The sequence below is a fragment of the Lagenorhynchus albirostris genome, chromosome 7 (genome assembly GCF_949774975.1).
Source record: "Lagenorhynchus albirostris chromosome 7, mLagAlb1.1, whole genome shotgun sequence".
NCBI classification, from domain to species: Eukaryota; Metazoa; Chordata; class Mammalia; order Artiodactyla; family Delphinidae; genus Lagenorhynchus; species Lagenorhynchus albirostris.
Genome location: NC_083101.1, coordinates 51002648 through 51024367, shown reverse-complemented (window position 1 = coordinate 51024367; position 21720 = coordinate 51002648). Strand labels below are relative to the sequence as shown.

Below are 21720 nucleotides of genomic sequence, written 5' to 3'. Positions count from 1 at the left end.
GGCAGACCTAGGTCACCTCCCCAGCCTTAGGGTAAGTAGGGTTTAGCCACATCCTGATCACATGAACTGAGACGGGAAAAGGATTGGTTCTCCAAAGGAAACCCAAGATGCTGCTACTGGAGGAAGGGGAAAGGGGTGCTGGGCAGGAAAAATCAAAAGATGTTCACTCTTTGAGGTTTGAATTGTATTAATGGAAAATAAATGGAAAGCAGTACTTTGATATATTTCAGCCAACAGGATTATGTGCTGATCCCCAAGTGTGCTTGCTGTATGTTCTATCCCAGGCTCCGTTCCCTTGCTTATAGTGTTCTTTCCATTTGGATGGCGTCCTCACTCCTGTCAAATTTATATTCTTCCAAGTCCTCCCAGAAATGCTGCCTTCTTCTTGAAGCCTTGCCTGTGGTCATTTCTTCTTTCAAGCCATTGGATCATATTATTTCATAAATATACATTGAATAGAACTAGTCTTACCATTGCAGTCACTCACCTGCAGATGTGACTCATCCCACTGCTAGACTGAGAGCCCAGTAATGTCAGAATTGGGTGCTTTGCGTCCCTTGATGCCCTCCATTCTTCACATAGGAGTTCCGTGTTAGGCACTCCACGGCTGTGTGTTGAACTGGAAAACACAACTCCTTAACATTTATTTTGTAAAACGTGCTTAGTTTTATATGCTTCAGTGTTTTACAGTGTTTAATTATACACTTGGCAGAGTTAAAACGACTGTAGAGACAAAGAATGTTGCTAGGGCCTGTTAGTGCTTTTGCATATATTCAGCTGAAGCTTTTCGTACATAAAAAGTAACAGTCAATAAATCATTGTTAGGTAGTTGATTTATTTCTGGCAATATTTTAGGTAAGTTTTGGAGAGAAATTTCATGGAACTGGATTATTGAATACAACTTCTATATGCCTGACACAGTCACTGGCACATAGCAGATGCTCAGTGAGTAGTAGTTGAAGTAAATATTATTCTGTGCTGTGTCTTGAGAAAACTTGTAGAATTTATCTTTTTTTTTCTTGTGCTATTAAGTCACCTTCTTGTTCTAAGCAGAGCAAAACACCCTTGGTTGCGGGGGCAGGGGGGGCAGAGGTTCTGCAAAGATCTCATATTGCTGTGTATTTTTTTCAGTTATGGGACCCTATGTGAGAAAAGTCCTGTGTGATGAGCTGGGGGCCCCAGCCAATTCTGCAATCAACTGTGTTCCCCTGGAAGATTTTGGAGGGCAGCATCCTGACCCCAACCTGACATATGCAACGACCCTTCTGGAAGCTATGAAAGGAGGGGAATATGGGTTTGGAGCTGCATTTGATGCTGATGGGGTAAGTAGGAAAGTTTTCTGCATGCTGGTCCTTTTGCTATATAATGAGCCAAGCACTGGAAACCAGAGAGCTATTGGACACCTCTGGGGCTGACATGTATGGGGCATATGAGCCCTAACTGGCTCTGCATCTGCCCTTCTATCTAATGGCCAAGTATTGCGCTTAAATAGCCATTACTTTTCTTTTTTCAAGTAAGCTTATGTTATAAAGAGGTTATTTCTTTTTTAAAAAAATTCATGCAGTACGTCTTTATTATGGCTGATTTTGTTGAAATCACCATGTTAAGAAGCGAGCTATTTTAGCAATAATCTCTGTTCTCCATTATGTTTGGGGGAGAGTGTGAATTAAGAATATAGAGGCTACTGAAGCCTGAGGAAGTCATCCACATTTCGACAGGTGGGATATATTCCCAGTCGTGTCAAGATCGTGGGCCCTATAATGTTCAGAGATCTTGGTTTCCCATGCCCTCTTTGGCTTCATTCAAGTTGTTTTATGTTGTTTAAATGTGGAATGGCAGTAAAGTGGCTTGTAATGATGATGGGAATGGGCTGCTGGCGGCAGATGCCTTTGCCTGAACATTTTCACACATTCTTTCCCACAGGACCGTTATATGATCCTAGGCCAAAATGGCTTCTTCGTGAGCCCTTCCGACTCCCTGGCCATCATTGCCGCCAACCTCTCTTGCATTCCGTATTTCCGTCAGATGGGGGTCCGAGGGTTTGGGAGGAGTATGCCCACCAGCACAGCCCTGGACAGGTAAGCAAGGATGTCAGCATGAAAGCCTTCATGGCAGGCCTCTGATATCAATGTTCCCTTTGCTGGTAGCTGTCACTTATACTTCCCTGCTCCAATGGGAACTTGTTGAAAGCATGGGAACTTAGAGACATGCTGTAGTATACTGGGTAGGCGTGTGAAGAATCAGGTGGCCTGAACTTGATTCTTGGCTCTGCTACTTTTTAGCTGTTGGGAACTTGGGGGACTTATTTGATTTCTGTGCCTCTGTTTTCTTATTTTTAAAACGAGGGTTATAACAGTATCATCCTTACATGGATTGTTATGAGGTAGGATTGAGGTGATTCTTGTAAAGCATGTAACAGAATGCCTGGTTCATTGTAAATATTTCACAAATGTTTAGTAAGAAAATTTACTAAATATGTAAGTGAGGTGGAAAGAACATGAGTCTTGAGGTCAGGTAATATTATGTTAAAATGCTCATTTGTATCATCATCAGTTATGTAAAAACGGGGAAGATACAGCATAGGTTTGTTGTGAGAATGAAATAAGATACTCATGGAAAATGCCCAATAGGAGACTCACTTAGTAGATAGAACAGTCTGAGGTTTCTTTCTCCTGGCCCTATCCATCCATCTTTTACCTCGTCTTATAAAACAGTGAATTTCAGAGACTAATATTTTCAAGCAACATATATTATTGTGGAAGCAGTATTTGTTTATAGTGGAAAGTTAGAAAACACAGAAAAATAAGAAAATGTAAACATCATATCTCTCTGCCTGACTTACTTATGTTAATTGATAAATGTATATTCCTTATTGGATCTCTTTATATACATATATAATATACATACATAGTTCTAAATCATACATAATATACACAATATATAATATATATTTGCCTTTTTGTAAAAACCAAAAGGAGATCTGAAAGTACAGACTGCCTTGTAACTTGTTTTTTTTCTATCAACAGTCTCCCGCTTTGTATTAATACATTTTTATGTCATCTAAAACCAAGATCATGTTAAAATTTCCTCCGAGTGTCCCCAGAATGTCTTTAATAGAGGGTTTGCCCGAAGCAGCATCCTGTCTAACACCATACATTGCATCTGGTTGTTACATCTCTTAAGTCTTTTATAATCTACCACAATCCCTTTATCTTTTACTTAATGACAGTAATTTTTGAAGAGACCTGACCAGTTGTCCTGCAGAATCCCACCTTCTGGATTTGTGTGGTTATCTCTGCATGGTGTTACCATTCATTGAATCATTCATTAAGTAAATTTTATATGCAGTGAAATGAATAATCTTAAGGCTACAATTCAATGAGTTTTGAAAAATGTATACATCTGGGTAACAACCATCCAGAATAAGATATAGAACATTCCCATCACTCCCTATAGTTCCCCCATCCTCCTTGCAATACCCCTTAGGCAACCATTGTCATAATTTCTGCTGCTGTATTTAGGTTTTGCCGGTTCTTGAACTTCACATAAATAGAGTCATATACCATGTACTCGTTTGTTACTGTTTTTTTCATTTAATATATATTTTTTGATTCATCCACATCCATTGCGTCTGTCACTAGTTCATCCTCCTCTGTTGCAGTGTAGTATGCCAGTGTATGAATATATCACAGTTTACTTTTCCAGTCTCCTCTTGATGAACATTTGGGTTGTTTCCACTTATTAGCTACTATGAATCATGCCATTATAAGCATTCTTACATGTCTTTTTGTGGACACATCTACATTTCTTTAGTTAATATCTAGGAGTAGAATCCTGATTGTAGGGTAGATGTATGTTTAATTTTACAAGAAACTGCCAAGCTATTTTCCATCGTGTACTCCTATTTGCAATGTGTGAGAGTTCTAGTTGCTTCATATCCTCAACAACATTTGGTGTCGTCAGTCTTTTTTATTTTAACCATTCTAGTGAATGCAAAGTATTATCTTATTTTGGTTTAGATTTACATCGTTCTAGTGATGTTGAGCTCATTTTCATATGCTTATTGTCCACTTGTGAGCTCTTCTGTTACGTACGGGTTCAAAATGTATTTGCTCAATTAAAAATGCACTGTTTGTCTTTTTGTTATTGATTTATAGAAGTTCTTTATATATTCTGGATAATACATCTTTTTTTTTCTTTTGGCCACGCCGCCGGCTTGTGGGATCTTTCTTAGTTCCCTGACCAGAGACTGAAAGCAGGCCCTTGGCAGTGAGAGTACAGAGTCCTAACCACTGGACCACCAGGGATTTCCCTGGATAATAAGTCTTTTGTCAGATATATGTATTACAAACATTTCCCCCCTGTCTTTCACTTTCCTTTTCAAATTCTTTATTTTTTTTAACATGTTTATTGGAGTATAATTGCTTTACAATAGTGTGTTAGTTTCTGCTTTATAACAAGTGAATCAGCTATACATATACATATATCCCCATATCTCCTTCCTCTTGCGTCTCCTTCCTACCCTCCCTATCCCACCCCTCTAGGTGGTCACAAAGCACCAAGCTGATCTCCCTGTGCTATGTGGCTGCTTCCCACTAGCTATCTATTTTACATTTGGTAGTGTATATAAGTCCATGCCACTCTCTCACTTCGTCCCAGCTTACCCTTCCCCCTCCCCACGTCCTCAAGTCCATGCTCTATGTCTGTGTCTTTATTCCTGTCCTGCCCCTAGGTTCTTCAGAACCATTTTTTTTTCTTAATGGTGTCTTTTGATGAGCATAAGTTTTCAATTTTGATGATGGCTAATTTTTTTTTCTTATATAGTTGGTATATACTTTTTTTTATCCTCTATAGGAAATCTTTGCTTACCCAAAGGTCAAAAAGATGTTTTTCCTATGTTTTCTTCTAGAATCATTGTAGTTTTAATTTTTACATTTAAGTCTATGATGATTTTGAATTAATTTTTGAAAATTAATTAATTTTTGGCTGCATTGGGTCTTCGTTGCTGCGTGCAGGCTTTCTCTCTAGTTGTGGTGAGTGGGGGCTACTCTTTGTTGTGGTGTGTGGGCTTCTCATTGTGGTGGCTTCCATTTGCTGTGGAGCATGGGCTCTAGGTGCACGGGCTTCAGTAGTTGTGGCACGCGGGCTCAGTAGTTGTGGCTCATGGGGTCTAGAGCGCGGGCTCAGTAGTTGTGGCACACGGGCTTAGCTGCTCCGCAGCATGTGGGATATTCCTGGACCAGGTCTTGAACCCGTGTCCCCTGCATTGGCAGGCAGATTCTTAACCACTGTGCCACCAGGGAAGTCCCGATTTTGAATTAATTTTTGTGTGAGGTTCACTTTTTCCCCATATCCAGTTGTTATTGAAAACAATTTACTTTTCCCTTGATGCGTTTGTTAAAAATCAGTTGACCATATATATGTGGGTCTATTTCAAGATTCTCCCTTCTGTCCCATTAATCTGTTGTCTATCCCTATGCCAATATTACATTGTCTTGATTATTGGAGTTTTAAAGTAGATATTTAAATCAGGTGACTCCTCCAACTCTATTTTCTTTTTCTCCATATAGACAAAGTTATGTATCTTAGGTCCTTTGCATTTCTATGTACATTTTAGAATCAACTTGTCATTTTTTTACCAGAGCCTATTGAGATTTTGATTGAGATTGTGTTGAATCCATAGAGAAATTTAGGAAGAATTGCATTTTAATAATATTGAGATTTCTAGTCCGTGAATGTGATATAGCTCTCAATTTATTTAGTTTTCTTTAATTTCTTTTGTGTACTTTGTAGGTTAATTTCTCTTATGTATGTTTTGTAGTTTAGTGTGGAAGTCTTACACAATTTTTGTTAAATTGATTCATGAGTATTTTATATCTTTTCATGCTATTGTAAATGGAATAGTTTTATAACTTTAGTTTTCCAGTTGTTTGCTGCTAGTAATTAGAAATATAACTGGTTCCTGTAAATTGATGTTTTCTTCTTCCATCAGTGGGGAGATGAATCACATGCCTTTGGGATGCTCCCTATTTTACTTCTATCCCTCAGGTGATATTGATATCTAGTCATGGTGATGAACCAAGCGTCAGCCTAAAATTCTTGCCTAGCAGCACCAAAAATTAGGACGTATGATTCCATTTTTTCCCCTTTGCCTTTGTTTATATCTTTCTTTAAAAAAAAAAAAATTCAGTGAAACTGTAGAGAGCAAAGCAAAAACCAGACCATCTCTAGAAATGGAGAACCCAGAGTCATAGAGGCTTCTGAGTCCTATGTGGGGTATTTAATATTGTGCGAGCATATTTAATAACACCTTCCGCTTATACAGAATCTTATAATTTAGAAAGAACTTTCGGAAATTTGAACTCACTTGATTTTTGCAATAATTTAGTAAGGTAATTGGGTAGGCATTAACTCTCAACATATTAAAGATGTTGAACCAGTTATCAGAGAGGTTAAGTGACTTGTACAAGGTTACACAGCTAATAAGACAGCAACCCAGGATTTGAAACTATTGCATCTGCCCCATAACTACAACTTAATCAGGATGGTCCCTGAGAAACCAGTTGAAAATATTGCTCAACTCTCCTGTGGGGTAGTCAGCAGCTTTCCGTTCCCTGGCCAGGAGAGGCTGGTTTTATTCTGACAACAAAAACCATTTGTCCTCTTTTCTCGTGGAAATTTCCCAGTAGTTCTTGATTTCACTTCACCCCCCTTCCCAATAAATCTCTGTTTCGGTCAGAAACCAGAGGCCTTGCTTAGAAATTTCACAAAGGACCTGTTCTGATATGTAAGTGACCATTTAAAAGGATTATTCATGCTTGCTGGTTGGGATTCAGAATTCTGTGGGGCTCTGACGTGGTGATTTGTTTTGGGTATGTGATCTCTTGTGGAGTCCCAGGTGGATTCTCATGATGGACGCTTTATAAGCTTCTTTCTTCTTAGTAAAATAAATGCACCCTCAAAATTTTATCTTGACAGTGGTTTCCCATATAGGTTATTTTTTTTAATTAATAAAATCATAGGAATGTACCCATAAATGCCAGTCCCTGGCAGAATGGCAACGGAGTGGCTGAGACACATTCAATGATGCACTTGCCCAAACTCCTGGAATTCCCCAATAAGGGGGGCCTGCATCGTTGAAGCTGATGAATTATTCAGACAAACTTTCATTGTTCACAGATAACAGTTGTTCCCCGAGGGAAGACTTTTAGTATCTTTAATTTCTGCTCTTACAGTATCACTGAAACAAGGATTCCATTTACCCCAGAATAATACAGTTTCAGTCTTGAAAATGGCATTCTTTTGGGGCTTTGTCATTCTGAATGTGTCTGATTTGTGGTTGCAGATGAAATAATTTTGCTTCAGATTATTTGAGAAGTAAAGCACATTCACGCTATGTTTGTGGCCCAAGGTCTGTCTCCACCCCATGAGGAGGTATTAAATAATCCTCAGTGTCATCATTCTTCAGTAATATTATGAAGCGCCCATCTGTGTTTGGGGCTGTGCTGAATGCTGTTTTAAGTAAGGCAAACACACTCAGACTTGAAGTCTCCTCGTTAGAGATATTTAGAGCCTCAAACACAGCGAGCATCCTTGTATACACTACAAGGGAGCGAGATCTGAAAAGTATGTTTTGACTACAAAGTCCGCCATATAAGGTCCACCACCCATAAACATGATGGTTTTTGCATTTTGTGTCACTCCTGTTTTTCACCATTTATTCACTGAAGAAATATTTATTAAGGGCCTTCTAGGTCCTAGAAAACTGTCCCTTGCCCTGGTGGAATTTACAGTCTAATGGAGAATTTGAGTAATAACAAGTAAAGAAAAAAATAGAAGCACAAATTGTAATGCATGTTCAGGGGAAATGAACTTGGTGTGGTAATAATGGGCGGGTGTGGAACACCCTACTAAGATAAGGTAGCCAGGGAAGGACTTGCTGAGGAGGTTATGGGTAGGATCAAAGATTGGAAACGTGCAGATGGACCTGGCTTTGATGCTGAGATTAGAAATGGCCCATAACACATGTGAAAATACTTATTTTTTCAGAATGTAGTCTACAGCTATTTGTTGCCAATCCCCAATGTGAAACATGTACTGTAGCTTTATCTTAAATATATTCAGGCGGTCATTGGAATGCAAACGGTGTTAATCCTGCAAGTATCTACTGATCTACGCTGACCTTGGTCCTTGCTACATCCTTTAGATCTGTGCCATTTTGTCTCCAAGGTCAGTCAGGATGCACGGCAGTAAGGGGAGAGATAGTGTTGTGAGCTAATATGTAATTACTCAGTCTCCCATACATCCCTTGTGCTATAGAGTGATAGGAATTATGAGAGAAAATACCCTTTATTGGAGTACTTATTGCCCTAAAACTCTCCATAGGTATTTAGGTCAGGGTCAAGGGAGAAAAGAGATGGCACCCTCAAAAGGGTTTGCTAAAAAGAATTTTGTAATAGTAGCTTAATGACCTGGTCCACAGAGGTATGGGTGAAGATAATGAAGGAAACCAAAAAAATCAAGAAGTGATGGAGAGGTATCCCAGGACTCACAATATCAAAAAGCTATGAATTCTCCCAGGACTAAAGGGTCAAGGGAGGGATCAGGGTAACCATAGCCTGGTGAGGTTTGGAGTTGTCAGGGACTGAGCTTGTCAGGGAGGTATAAATACCCCAACTTCTCTCTTTTCCCACCCTCTGATTTCCTGCTGATACCTCCTCTTGACCAAACCCAAGTGGAAGACAGAGGGTAACCTGTTGAGCTCAGCCTCCTAGGGAAGTGAATAGGGCAGAGATGGGCATAGAACGTAATGGGGACTCTTAAGGTGGAAGGGGGCAAACAAAGAATAAGCAGCGTAACCAGTACAATGGCCAGTCTTTCTGGTAATCTCTGCCCTCTTGTCTCCCAGTCTTATCCTTGTCCTAGTTTTTTGGAACTCGGGTGTAGTGAGTTGAGTTAATCATGCTCATCATTGAATAATCCTTTCGTAATTTGTCCAGTGGGAGACATTTCTTATTATTAAAAAATTAATGTATTTCTCTTTTCTTTGACTACCTTTCCCCCCAGAGACAACCACAAATGTGTGTTTATTGGGTGTCCTTTTCTTTGTGTATGTTGTTTTATTCGCATGTATTTTAAATGATTGTGACTAGTACCGTATAATAGATTGTATTTGGTTTCTTTTTTCCACTAAAGACTTTGTGTTAAGATCCTCTTAGTGGCTCTGTGTGCATCTAGTGTGTTGCTTCTAACTGCTGCATAGTAGTCCATCGTGTGTATCCACAGGTCACCTCTGTTCCCTCAGCTGTGAACACTCAGCATGCCTCTTACCTCCCATTACAATGAATAGCCCCTTGGGATTTATGTGAGAATTTCTTTCACATGTGTATCCAAGAGCAGAGTTTTTGGGTCAGAGGCAGTGTGTATACTTAATTTGACCAAATCCTGTGTTAGATTGTACTCTAGAATGGCTTCACTAGCCTGCTTTGCCCACCAGTTCCTGCATCTTCAAGACCAGGCCAATACTTTTATTGTCTAGCTTTCTAGTTTTCCCCCAGTAGAATAGATAGAGAGTAGTATACCGTTGCTGTATTAAATTTTCATTTCTCATGTTACTAATGAGCATCTGTTCAGATGCTTGAGATACTTGGGGATTTCCTTTCTATCAATTGTCTCTTCTTGTCCTTTGCCCGTTTTTCTATTTAGGGTTTTCTCCCCTTTTTGATGGATTTGCATGAGTTCATTGCATATTGTGGATATTAGGCCCTTGTTAATTTTAGGCACTTCTAATTTTCATCCTTTTTCTTCAGACAGAAATGAACCTGTGTTCTATATCCAAATTGCTGTCAGTAGACAGCTCTGGTATATACAACTCAAATTTATTATGTGTAAATAGCAATTTTTAAAAATGTTTCCCTAAAACTGTTCTTTTTTATGTTTATTATCTGAGTGAATTACCTATCATAATCCTAGATTTCTACTTCTTCCTCATTCCCAACACACCATTAGTCACTGGGTTCTGTTAGAAAAATCCCTGAAATAGTTCCTGAATCATTCTTTCCTCTCCGTCCCTATTTTTTACTTTCCTACTTCAGGTTCTCATAATCTTTTGCTTACACTATCGCAATAGTCAGGGAACTGGTCTCCTTGGCCCCAGACCTCCTCTTCTTTATTCCATATTCTAGAACACCTCAAGAGCGATTGTTCTAAGGCAGAGAGCCATGCACCTCCCTCCCTTGCTTAAAATGACTTGGTGGAGGGCTTCCCTGGTGGCGCAGTGGTGAGAGTCCGCCTGCCAATGCAAGGGACATGGGTTTGTGCCCCGGTCCAGGAAGATCCCACATGCCATGGAGCGGCTGGGCCCGTGAGCCATGGCCGCTGAGCCTGTGCGTCCGGAGCCTGTGCTCTGCAATGGGAGAGGCCACAACAGTGAGAGGCCCACGTACCGCAAAAAAAAAAAAAAAAAAGTCTTGGTGGCTTCAGAAGCCTGCAGAATGAGATCCTATCTCCTGATTCTAAAACATGCATAATCTCTGGATTACTTACATCTCACTCTTGCCTACCATTTTTATCCTGCCCTCTAGACGTGTTATGCTGCTTACAGTTTTCCAAATTTGATGGCCTCTCACACTGATGTGCCTTTGCATATCCTGCTCTCTTTCCTTGAAATGTGTTCCCTTTGCCCCATCCCACCCCACTTTGTTCTTCCTGATCTTTCAAGACTTTGAATCAGCATCACCTTCTTAGTAAGTATTCCTTTGATGTCATGTTTCTCTACCCCAAAGCAATACACAGAACTTGCTCTTTAGAGATCCTTTTATCACAATTGTCACAGACATTGAAAACATATACTTGTCTGTCTCCTAATGTCCTGTAAACCCCCCAAAGGTGAAGGTTTTAGCCAGTAGCTTGGCATAGAATAGGTTCTCAGTATGCACTTATTAAATGAATGAATGAGATTTTTTCCCGTTTTGGATACTTCTTACTTGGGAGAAAAAGTAACTAGATGCCACAGCTCTACGAACAAACATGCTTCTTTGGACATTTTTACAAATTAAATTTGTCGATGCTATCACCTGGTTGCACAGGAAAGTAAGTATACTGAATGATAAGAAGAAAATGAATGATGTATAATTGCACAGTCTTTTTTTGGGTCTAATAAAACTGTGCCTGACTTATGGTTTTAATTTACATTTAGGTAAGTTTGTAGTGAGTTGGATTTTAGTAATGATATGTGGGTATTGATTATAACAATAAAGATGAGATAAAAGGAAACAACGACACAGCAGTTATTTCCTAGTCAATAACTAAAAACCACAGCCTGAACTTAAGCTCAGGTTTCTTTATTTCTTTTTTTTTTTTTTTTTTTTTTTTTGCGGTACGCGGGCCTCTCACTGCTGTGGCCTCTCCCGTTGCGGAGCACAGGCTCCGGACGCACAGGCTCAGCGGCCATGGCTCACGGGCCCAGCCGCCCTGCGGCATGTGGGATCTTCCCGGACCGGGGCACGAACCCGTGTCCGCTGCATCAGCAGGTAGACTCTCAACCACTGCGCCACCAGGGAAGCCCAAGGTTTCTTTATTTCTTGCCCTGCTAAGTAGGGTGAGGAGTGAGGAGCTAAGTAGGACAGTTTGAGCATGCCTAGCATTGCCTTCCTCTATGCTTTTTGTGTTCACCTATTGGAGAGGATGCTGGCAATGATTGAGGCCTGCTTGTCAGTATTTCTGAGAGCTGGTGTCAGATGAGAAAGCAATTTCATGCCTACGTTTAGTAGAGGGCACTTATAAATTAATTAGCTAAAGCGAGAGGAATAAATTGGTAACATTTAAGACTAGAGGCTGCAAGAGCTTTGGAGATGTTGGATAAACCATCTTTTGTCAGTTGTTCAGAGCTGTCTTGGGTTTTTGCTCTCCGTGTTGATCAGAAAGACAATTTTGGATGAGCATTAAGTGACTTGGGTTCCAAAACATATAATCATCATCACCCTTCCATGTGAACGCAGGCAAACCATTTTTAGAAATCAGCTTTCTCTGGCCTGCTGTATTTGCAAGGACTCTTTGCCACTCTTTGGTTCTGTTTCTAGAAAGGCATAGTCATTGTTAATGGTGTCCAGCATCCTTTTCTCAGCCCTTCCACTGACTTGGCACTTGTTGGCACTTGGCAAGTAATTCTGACCATTGGTGGGTTCTGCCAGTACTGAAAGAAGTTCCTTTACACCACTCTGGGCGATTGGGGATTAAAGAGCATTTTAAGCAGGGGTTTCGATGCCAGTCAGTCTAGAGCTAAGTGGATGCAGTTGGTCTCCAGTGGGAATGTTGACTTTACGACCTGCTTTTATTTATTATCTCAATTTTGGTTTTTGGCGGGTGCATTTGGTTAATAGCCTCCTTTCTTTTTTGTGACTTAAAGATATTTATACACTTTAAAAATCAATCCCATTCGTTAATGCAGAGGGGCATGAGGTAATTTTTTGGGCTGATAAGAATGTTCTATATCATAATTATGGTGGTAGCAATACAACTCTATCTATCTACCTATCTGTCAAGACTCATGGAACTATATACTCTTAACATTGGTGAATTTTATTTTATATCAATTATACCTTGATAAAAGTGATAAAAATAATCAAACCCTATTTATTTGAAAGCAAAACAAAGAACTTGTCTTGGGTCTTCCTTTATGATTGGGGTCATGGATCGTGACTCTATTTGAATGACCCCAGATCTCAGCATCAAGGCTTGTATTTACCAGACCGTCAGTAAACACTGGCTGGTTCAGGTGAGTCCAGTGGTCTTTGGAGTCGCTGTACACTGTCTCCTTCTCTGTGGTGAGCCAGAAAGTCAGTGTACTACCTGCAGGCTTGTCTTGCAAAAGACTTCCATTTAGAGCTGAAAGTTCTAAGATTTCAAGGTCATTAGTCAAATTTCTTAGTGACGTAAATATGTAAGGAAGACAGGATAGCCCAGCGTAACTCTTTGCTTGGTCAGTGTAACTGTATGCTTTGTCAAGCAGCCAGAGAAGCTTGGCACTTTACAGTGCTTTTAAATGATGGAAGATTATGATAAATCATCTCAGACCTGAAGATCCTCCTGGAGTGAAAGAGCTTTTTGTACAAAAAAAAAAATGGACTTTTTGTATTCGCTTTATAGTTTGAAATGAATTTTGTAACTCTCACCGAAAAATGTTTTCTAATGGATTTTAAACCTCAACCTGTTAGGGTAGTGTTAAGCTGAACCTGTTGGAACACTGCTTAAATTGCTAAATATCATCAATTTCACTTACCCATCAGGCTGAGGGAAGAATAGTATCGAAAAAACATGCACAGGGGAATCGAGAAACTGCCCCAAAGTTTTGCCTGCTCAGCACAGAGTAAGAGGAAATGCATTTTTATTTACAGTGGATTCCGTTACAGTATCTTGTTTGATATTCACACAAACCCTCAGAAGTATTTGTATCAAGTGCTATTATCAACATTTTATTTATAGAAAAAATATAATATTTGGAGATTAAGTAACTTGCCTACAGTTGCCCATCAAGAAGGAAGCAGTCAAGACTGGTGCCAGATTGTCTAATTCCAAGTCTCCTAATTTCTTTGCTGTTCCTTATTGTTGAGAGCAGGAGAACATTCTGATTATATCAGAATGTCATTTGTGTCTATTGGTGTGTGTGTGTCTGTGTTGGGGGACCTATGTGTGTGGTGGATGACATCAGACAAGCAGAATTAGTTTCAACCCCAAGATGTCTTGTAATTTGACCTTGAACATCACTGCTGTTTAGTAAAGCTCTGGAAGAAGCAGTTCTTGGCTTTAATTTAAGACTTCCAGGAAACTGTTGACCGGAGTTCAAGGCAGCATTTGAATTTTATACCCTTACCTCAGGATTTGCTTGCAGTAGTAAGATCAGCAGTGGCTCTACGAAAAAACCTTTATCAGGTTTCGGCAGCCTTTCTCCATAACATTCTGTGTAAAGTGGGTGAAGCTGATAGGATTCCTTCTAAGAGTTTTTAATCTTAGGCAAGCAACACTGATGAGCAGAAACATAAAAGGTACCAATTAAGTACAATGGGGTCTTTTAGTAAATAATGTGCTGCCAGTTGTATATAAGATATCGATGCTTAGAAAAGGAAAAGAAAAAGAAAAAGAAATGGTGTCAGCTCCTGTCTGTATGCCCCAAACAGGTGAGGATAGAATTCAGACCTGGGAGTCCACTCATCTCCTCTCTGATCAGGTTTCTGCCTGAGGTTTAAGTTTGTCATTTGGAATTCCAAGTTCTTTTACAGTCCCTGATTGCATCAGTGGTTTATATCCTAGCATGGAGGAAAATTGTTTGGTAAGTTGTTGCCTGTATTTAAGAATGCAAGTTCTCTATCCAGGACTTACAAAGAGATTGTATCAGTCAGGATCTTTGTGCTGCAAATGAGAGAAAACTAGCTGAAATGGGACCTAAATAATAAAGGGAATGTGTTGGTCCACATTAACTGAAGTAGATTTGGCCTCAGGTGAACCTTGATCCAGCAGGTTAGTGATACCTGAATATTCCCTCCTCTCTGCTTTGCCTTAGGAGGTATTACTTTCATCCTCAGGTGTTCCCTGCCTTTGGCTCTCCAGGCTCTCCCTTTGGTGGAGCAAATGTCTGCATGATTTCTAGGCCTCACGCTCTTACGCTACCTTGTCTAAGAGGAGTTTTAAAAATATTTTTAATTTTTTTAAACATCTTTGTTGGAGTATAATTGCTTTACAATGGAGTGTTAGTTTCTGCTGTATAACAAAGTGAATCAGCTATACATATACATACATCCCCATATCTCCTCCCTCTTGTGTCTCCCTCCCACCCTCCCTATCACACCCCTCTAGGTGGTCACAGAGCACCAAGCTGATCTCCCTGTGCTATGCGGCTGCTTCCCACTAGCTATCTATTTTACATTTGGTAGTGTATATATGTCCGTGCCACTCTCTCACTTCGTCCCAGCTTATCCTTCCCCTTCCCCGTGTCCTCAAGTCCATTCTCTATGTCTGTGTCTTTATTCCTGTCCTACCCTTAGGTTCTTCAGAACCATTTTTTTTTTTTTTAGATTCCATATATATGTGTTAGCATATGGTATTTGTTTTTCTCTTTCTGACTTACTTCACTCTGTATGACAGTTTCTAGGTCCATCCACCTCACTATAAGAGGAGTTTTTTTTAAACTGAAGTATAGTTGATTTACAATGTTGTGTTAGTTTCAGCTGTACAGCACAGTGATTCAGATAGATAGATAGATAGATACATACACACACACATATACATATATGTGTGTGTGTGTGTGTGTATATATATATATATATTTCAAATTCTTTCCCTTATAGATTATTATAAAATATTGAGTATAGTTTCCTGTGTTATACAATAGGTCCTGTCCTTTTTGGTTATCTATTTTATGTATAGTATTGTGTATATGTTAATCCCAAACTAGGAGGATAAAACTCTGTGTGTGTGTGTGTGTGTGTGTGTGTGTGTGTGTGTGTGTGACAAAGCTTTTCTAGAAAGAAGCAACTGAGAACATGTCCTTGAGTCTTGACTTTGGTTGGGGTTTGTATCATCTCTGATCCATCGGTTCACTGAGGCCATGAAGGGTGGGAGATGCTGAAAGTTTTAAGCCTTTTCCCCTTATTAAGTGGAGCTGGGAGGACAGTCATTCCTTCCCATACCAAATGACAGAGAATGGATGCAGTTTTCCTCCAAAACAAGATCTTTTCTTCTCTTTCCAGAAGGAGTAGTGGTAGCAATTTAGGACCCAATAGATGACAAGGGGATGTGAGCTGGGTGAGTGCATTGGGGTGCAGTTCTGGAGGGAGAATTCAGGACCTAGTTAAGAATTCAAGAGGCCCTTCTTGTTACCTCCTCATACCCCAGCCGATCCTCTGCTACTTACGTAACTGACAACAGTGTTAGAGTGGTGGTGCTTACCCTGATCCTAGCATATGCTTGAGGATTCATCTGTCCTCTTTCCCATCCTCTTCTCTCTACGCTTCCTTCCTTTCTGTCTCCCTTCCTCCATCTCTCTTGCTCTTTCCCTCTTTCCTTCCTTGCTTCCTTTTCTCCCTCCTTTATTCCCTCCCTCTCTCCTTACCTACCTTCCACTTTGTCATTCTTCAAAAACCATTTTTAACACCTACTATGTGCCAGGCACACTGCTAGGTGCTGGATACGCTGCTGAAATTCCTCTCCTCTTCCACATCCTTTCCTCCTTTGTCAAACATCACCATCAACAAAATTTATTAATATTCTCCATGGAAGGTATTCTGCTAGATTCACAAAGACTCATGACTTCAGTCTGAATGTTAATGATAGACTTGGAGAGTGTTTCCAAATCATGACGTTGTATCCTGCAGCTTGCCTTACACAGATTCTACTAAATTTAGGAGTGGGAGAGAAAAGAGAGTACGTGTGCTAGAAAAAGAGGACATAGGTTAAGGAGTGCAGACATTTCTGCCTGCCGGTGTACCCAAATGTGTGCATGCATGGAGTGGAACGTGGTTCTCTTTGACTTTCATTGGCCTCTGCACTCAGACTACCTGGGTTTGAATCCTCTGCTCTCTGGCTCTGTGACTTTGGGCTGGTTCCCTAATCAGGGTCTTCCCTGCTAAATGAGATAATAACAGCATCATTCTCATTGGGATTAAATGAGGTAATGTATGGACAGTGCTTAGAGGAGTGCCATTCACAGTGAGAGCTCCAGGAAGGTTAGCTGTTATTATCATGATGATGGAATTTTAAAGATAACAAACTCAAGAATGGGCAGTGGATTCTAATAACTAGTCTGCAATTCTTCCACACTAAGGAACTGGGACTAAACTTAGAGCCCATATCCCCCATGTAGCTAACAGTTATTGAGTGGTGTTCCTTCTATGGGTCCCTCGCATTTCACAGTACAACAAGCTTTTAGAAGACTGCTGTGTGACCCTCAAATATCTGCATTTGGTAGTTTTTCAGATTACTTTGTAAGGAATGATTGTTAATTTTCTTTAGCTCTTCTCTGTGTGTAAATGGAACCTTTCAACTAGGGATCGAGGATTAGACCCATTGCCATTTGATCTTTTGCCTTTTTATTAATATCCTTCAGAGTTGTTACAGATGAAAAGTTCTTTGTTCATAGAAGCACTTGGACCCTGAACTGTTGGACCCTGGAAATCCCATCTCTTTAGAAAAACTGTCTTTATGGGAAAACATAGGGTTTCTTTTTTTCTTTTAAAACACACCTGTGTCTGTCTGTATTTTGGCCAGAACCATTAAACCTCCATACAGAGTTCAAAGTTTTTTTCCTCCTGCTAATTCTGATGCTGGGATTTTGGTGTTGTGTTATATATACGTCCCATTAAAATATATAACGTGGTTTGTGTGCGTAACATAAGCACTTGCCCATTTCACAGTCTGCTCAGTATTCAAGTATTCAGCCAAAAGCTAAAAAGGTAAAATAAGAGAAACATTATGACCAAATCAATTGCTCTGTGATATACCCGTGTGTGGGGAGGAGAGGACAGAGGAGAGATTTGTGAAAGTGGCTTTCTTTGTTATTAATGTACCACTAGCTACTTCCTTTCTTAACAGTTAGCATCTCAATCCCAATTTATTGTAATGGTTGTTTCCTGCTTTTATAATGACTTCTAAAAAGTTTATAAGCTCCTCTGTAGTCCGTTTATTTGCAGACTCATTAGCCAAGTCCTCTGGTGCACTAGGGAGAGTCTTGGGGGGTGGAAGGGTAAATATTCCTCCCTAAATGAGGTATATTTACGTGAATATTATCAAAGCAGGTGGGTGCCAGGAGCATGAGAAATTTGAGAATGAGAGTTGATTTGGACAAGGCTGTTTGGATTTTTGGTGGAAATTTCCATCTGAGGACCAACTCCTGAAGTAGGTCAGAGATCAGGGACTGTGTTGTGGCTCTGGGTGGGCATGACATCGAGCCAGGGCGGGGTGACGAGAGGGAGCTCTCGCGGAGATACGGTAGAATCAAACAGAAAAGGAGATATGTGTGTGAGCATGTTGGTACTTCTGACTGTACTACTGATTCTTATCATTTCTCAAAGCCTGGCTCTCCCCTTCTAGAAGGGAAGTAGTCAGGGCTGGTATAGTGGCCCTTCTCCACAGAGCTCCCAGGGACTCACACTCCTTGTAGCTCATTGCTCTGCCTCATGTGGGTGTAGCTTGTGCCCTCATGTTTCAAGATTGCAGGAGCTCCCACTACCATGTCTGCATTTTATGCAGCTACTGGAGTACAGGATAAAGAGGAGCAAGAGGAAGAGCAAAGATAGATACACAATCTTTTTAAAGAGGTTCACAGCCTAGATATTTGATGCTTTTGCTTATATCCTACTTGCCAGAACTTAATGATATGGCAACACCTAGCTGCAAGGGAAGCTGGGACATGGAGTCTTCACTCTGAATGGCCATGTGCACAGCTCAAAATCAAAGGTTTTCTATCAAGAAGGAAGGGGAGAATAGTTATAGCGGGACAACTGGCAGTCTCTGCCATGGGTTTAATTTAGGTGATGTTCTAAACATTCTGTATAGAATATTGTAATCTATGCAGTTATAAAATATTATTTTCTCTAACCTTTGACATGGTGAAAATCTTTTATTCTTTTCTTTACTGAACAAGTTAGGATGATGACATAAATGATGACGATATGAATAATGATGATGAGGAAGAGGATATGATATTCCTAATCTACCAAAGAAAAGATAAACCGAAAGGACAACTGAATGAGAAAAGTCTTATTTCCCTCATTTTATAAATAAGTAAATTGATGCTCAGAATGGAAGAAACCCACTAACACTGATCCTCACCTGTGGAGTTATGATATAACAACAAAGATTGGGAAGCAAGGTTTTGGGGAAGGAAACAAGGTGATTTTTAGTTGTAAGTAACAGAAACCTGAACTCTAAATGACATAAACAGTAAGGGAAAGGTGTAGCTCACATATTAAAATGTCTACAAGGGGGCTTCCCTGGTGGCGCAGTGGTTGAGGGTCCGCCTGCCGATGCAGGGGACACGGGTTCGTGCCCCGGTCCAGGAAGATCCCACATGCCGCGGAGCAGCTGGGCCCGTGAGCCATGGCCGCTGAGCCTGCACGTCTGGAGCCTGTGCTTCGCAGTGGGTGAGGCCACAACAGTGAGAGGCCCACGTACCGTAAAAAAACAAACAAAAAAATAATAATAAAAATAAAATGTCTAGAAGGAACTAGCTCCAAGGGGGAGGGGGCTAACTCATTGCCTTGGTCTCATCATTAAGGAGCTAGGTTCTGTCATCCTCAGGGTGTGGTCTTTGTTCTTAGTGAGCTTTCCTCATGGATCGGCTCCAGCAAGTCTAGATCATTCCCCTACATATGATGTGGTCTTATGGAAGAAAAGGGACTGCCTTTTATTTATGTGTCTTTTGAAAGTCAAGGAAACTTTTCCGGAAACCATCCAGTGCTGTATTTTTTCTTTTTTATAGTACATTCACTTTTGCTGAGGGTAAATAATAAAGTCATTGTTCTGTTAATGAGTAAATTAGTGTGAATGACTTCGGGTGGGCAACTGTCAGTAGCTGCTAATTCATTTAAAGTGTTTCCCCGGTGTCAAAAGACATTGTAGAATTATGGATGTTTCCTGAAAATGCCATTGCCTTTGATTTCACTTGCTTATTACAGTTTGTTCACTTACTTATCAATAACATTTATTGAATACCTTCTCCGGGTGGGATGGTGTTAGAAGTGAATACAGTTCGTGCTTACCCTCAAAAAATTTATGACTAAGTGAGAGAGACAGATATCCTGAGTAGCACTTACAATGCAACGTGAGGAATGCCATACTAGGAGCCATGAAAGTGCTGAGAGGAAACCATTTACGCTGGCCTGGGCCAGGATTAAGACTTGTGGCTGTAATGGAACTTTCTTCTCTTAGGTTATGACTGTCTCTAGTGAGAAGCCCTTGAATGAGCTCCACAGGGACCACATTTTATTCTTTATCTTTCTTTTTAAATCTGAGTATAATGCTTTGACCATAGTAGTCGCTCATGGTGGTAAGCAGGGATGAGTCAGATCTGGAAAACAGAAAACATTCTGGAGCAAACCATCCACTGTGAGCAAAAAACGTGTGACTATAAAGAGTAAGAGCTTTAGTTTCATGAAGACCTGAATTCAACTGTGAGAGATCTACCGTGACTTTGTGTAAATGTAGGGAAGTTACCTAACCTCTCTGTGCTTGTTTTCTCATCTGTTAAATGAAAATTAGAGTACTGGGACTCCCCTGGTGGTCCAGGGGTTAAGACTCCACACTTCCGCACTGCAAGATGCGCTGGTTCAATCCCTGGTCAGGGAACTGAAAAAAAAAAAAAGAAAAAGAAAAGTAGCGTACTTAACCTTGTTAGGTTGTTGTTGTACAACTCAATTGGGATAATACATGTAAAGTGATCAGCAGAGAATAAGCACTCAGTGGATACTGCTGTTATTATTACTTAGTAACATAGTCTACCTGATTTTTCCTCCCTCATCTAAATCTTCAGTTTTCCTGAATTGTTTGTTGAAGAAAATTCTTTCCCTCAATCAGAATGTTTCTGGCAACTGAGAGTGAGCCTTATGCATATTATGCTTCCTGATACTTTAGTCGAGAGTCATAGAGTTAACAGACATTTATAGTGTGCTTCTGACAAATATCACATGCTAGTATTTCCTACGTTCTGTTTATTCAGTGTTCTCTATTTCCTAAAATAGGAAAGGGTGCACTGCTGCAGAGTTGCCAAATTTTCTCCGCAAGTGGCCGGGTTTTCCTTAATTGATGAAATCACACTTTGTTGATTGGACCCATTTCCACAGGAATTTCTAGATCTCAGGGCTCATGCTCTGGGTGCCCCCTCCATCCCCTAAACGTGTTAGGTATTTTTAAGCCAAGAGTGTCAACTAGTCATGGCAGCTGCGTGTCAGAGACTGTATTTCCTCTAATTGGCTCCGGGGGCCATTCTCTTAATAGTTTCTCCCTTTTATAAAACTGGTGCCGTGTTCCATTTATGAGAAGAACACAGAATTCCAGAGCATGTTGTTTAGGGATAACTGATCTAGCAAATGGAACAGTGAGGTTAAGGAGAAATCCAGCTGCATGGAGGCCCCTGGTCTTATGTGTGGCTTGAAGAGATGGAGGACACTGATGTGTTCTTTGGGGAGAGATTCACAGTTTGACAGGAAACATCTAACCTTCATCTGCTCCAACCTCAACATGAGTGATGTGGTAGGAAACCTGTCGTGACTGTGTGGGTTCCATTTCTCAAGCCAGGGCTGGGCCTGAGATCAGGACTGTTTGGACACAGGCAGCAAAACGTGGTTCCATTTGTCAAAATATGGACATAACAAGCGACATTATTTGAGAGAATCCTGAGGCTACTTCTTATTTAAAGCAAACCATTTCTAACTTGTCTGGCTCTCTCTTCATGTCACTCTCTTTTGTTTTTGATGTTTTCTCTCCCTCATCACATTTCTGTTCTGGGTTTCGGTGATGAGTGTACACTTTTCAACCTTCATTCTACACCACATTCTCTCTCCGAAGTAAGAATGGCTCCCTGTGGAGGAGGATTCTCCCCAAACGTATCAAAATATCTCAGAAACAAGAATGCAAACACACAGACTCACACCCACTCACACTCACAAAATTTTAGAGATTGTCATCTACCCCCCACCTTCAGGATTACTACCTAGAGTTAATTAAAGATGC

At 40.4% G+C, this 21720-nt stretch overlaps 1 protein-coding gene across 1 annotated transcript in view; it reads left to right on the top strand.

Annotated features, from left to right (window-relative positions):
• Nucleotides 1-21720, top strand: part of PGM5 (phosphoglucomutase 5) — a 186510-nt gene that overhangs the window by 34702 nt on the left and 130088 nt on the right. The window contains exons 5-6 of the mRNA XM_060155011.1: nucleotides 1132-1322; nucleotides 1924-2078. Of these exons, the coding sequence (XP_060010994.1) occupies nucleotides 1132-1322; nucleotides 1924-2078 (346 nt within the window). The remainder of the gene's footprint in view (nucleotides 1-1131; nucleotides 1323-1923; nucleotides 2079-21720) is intronic.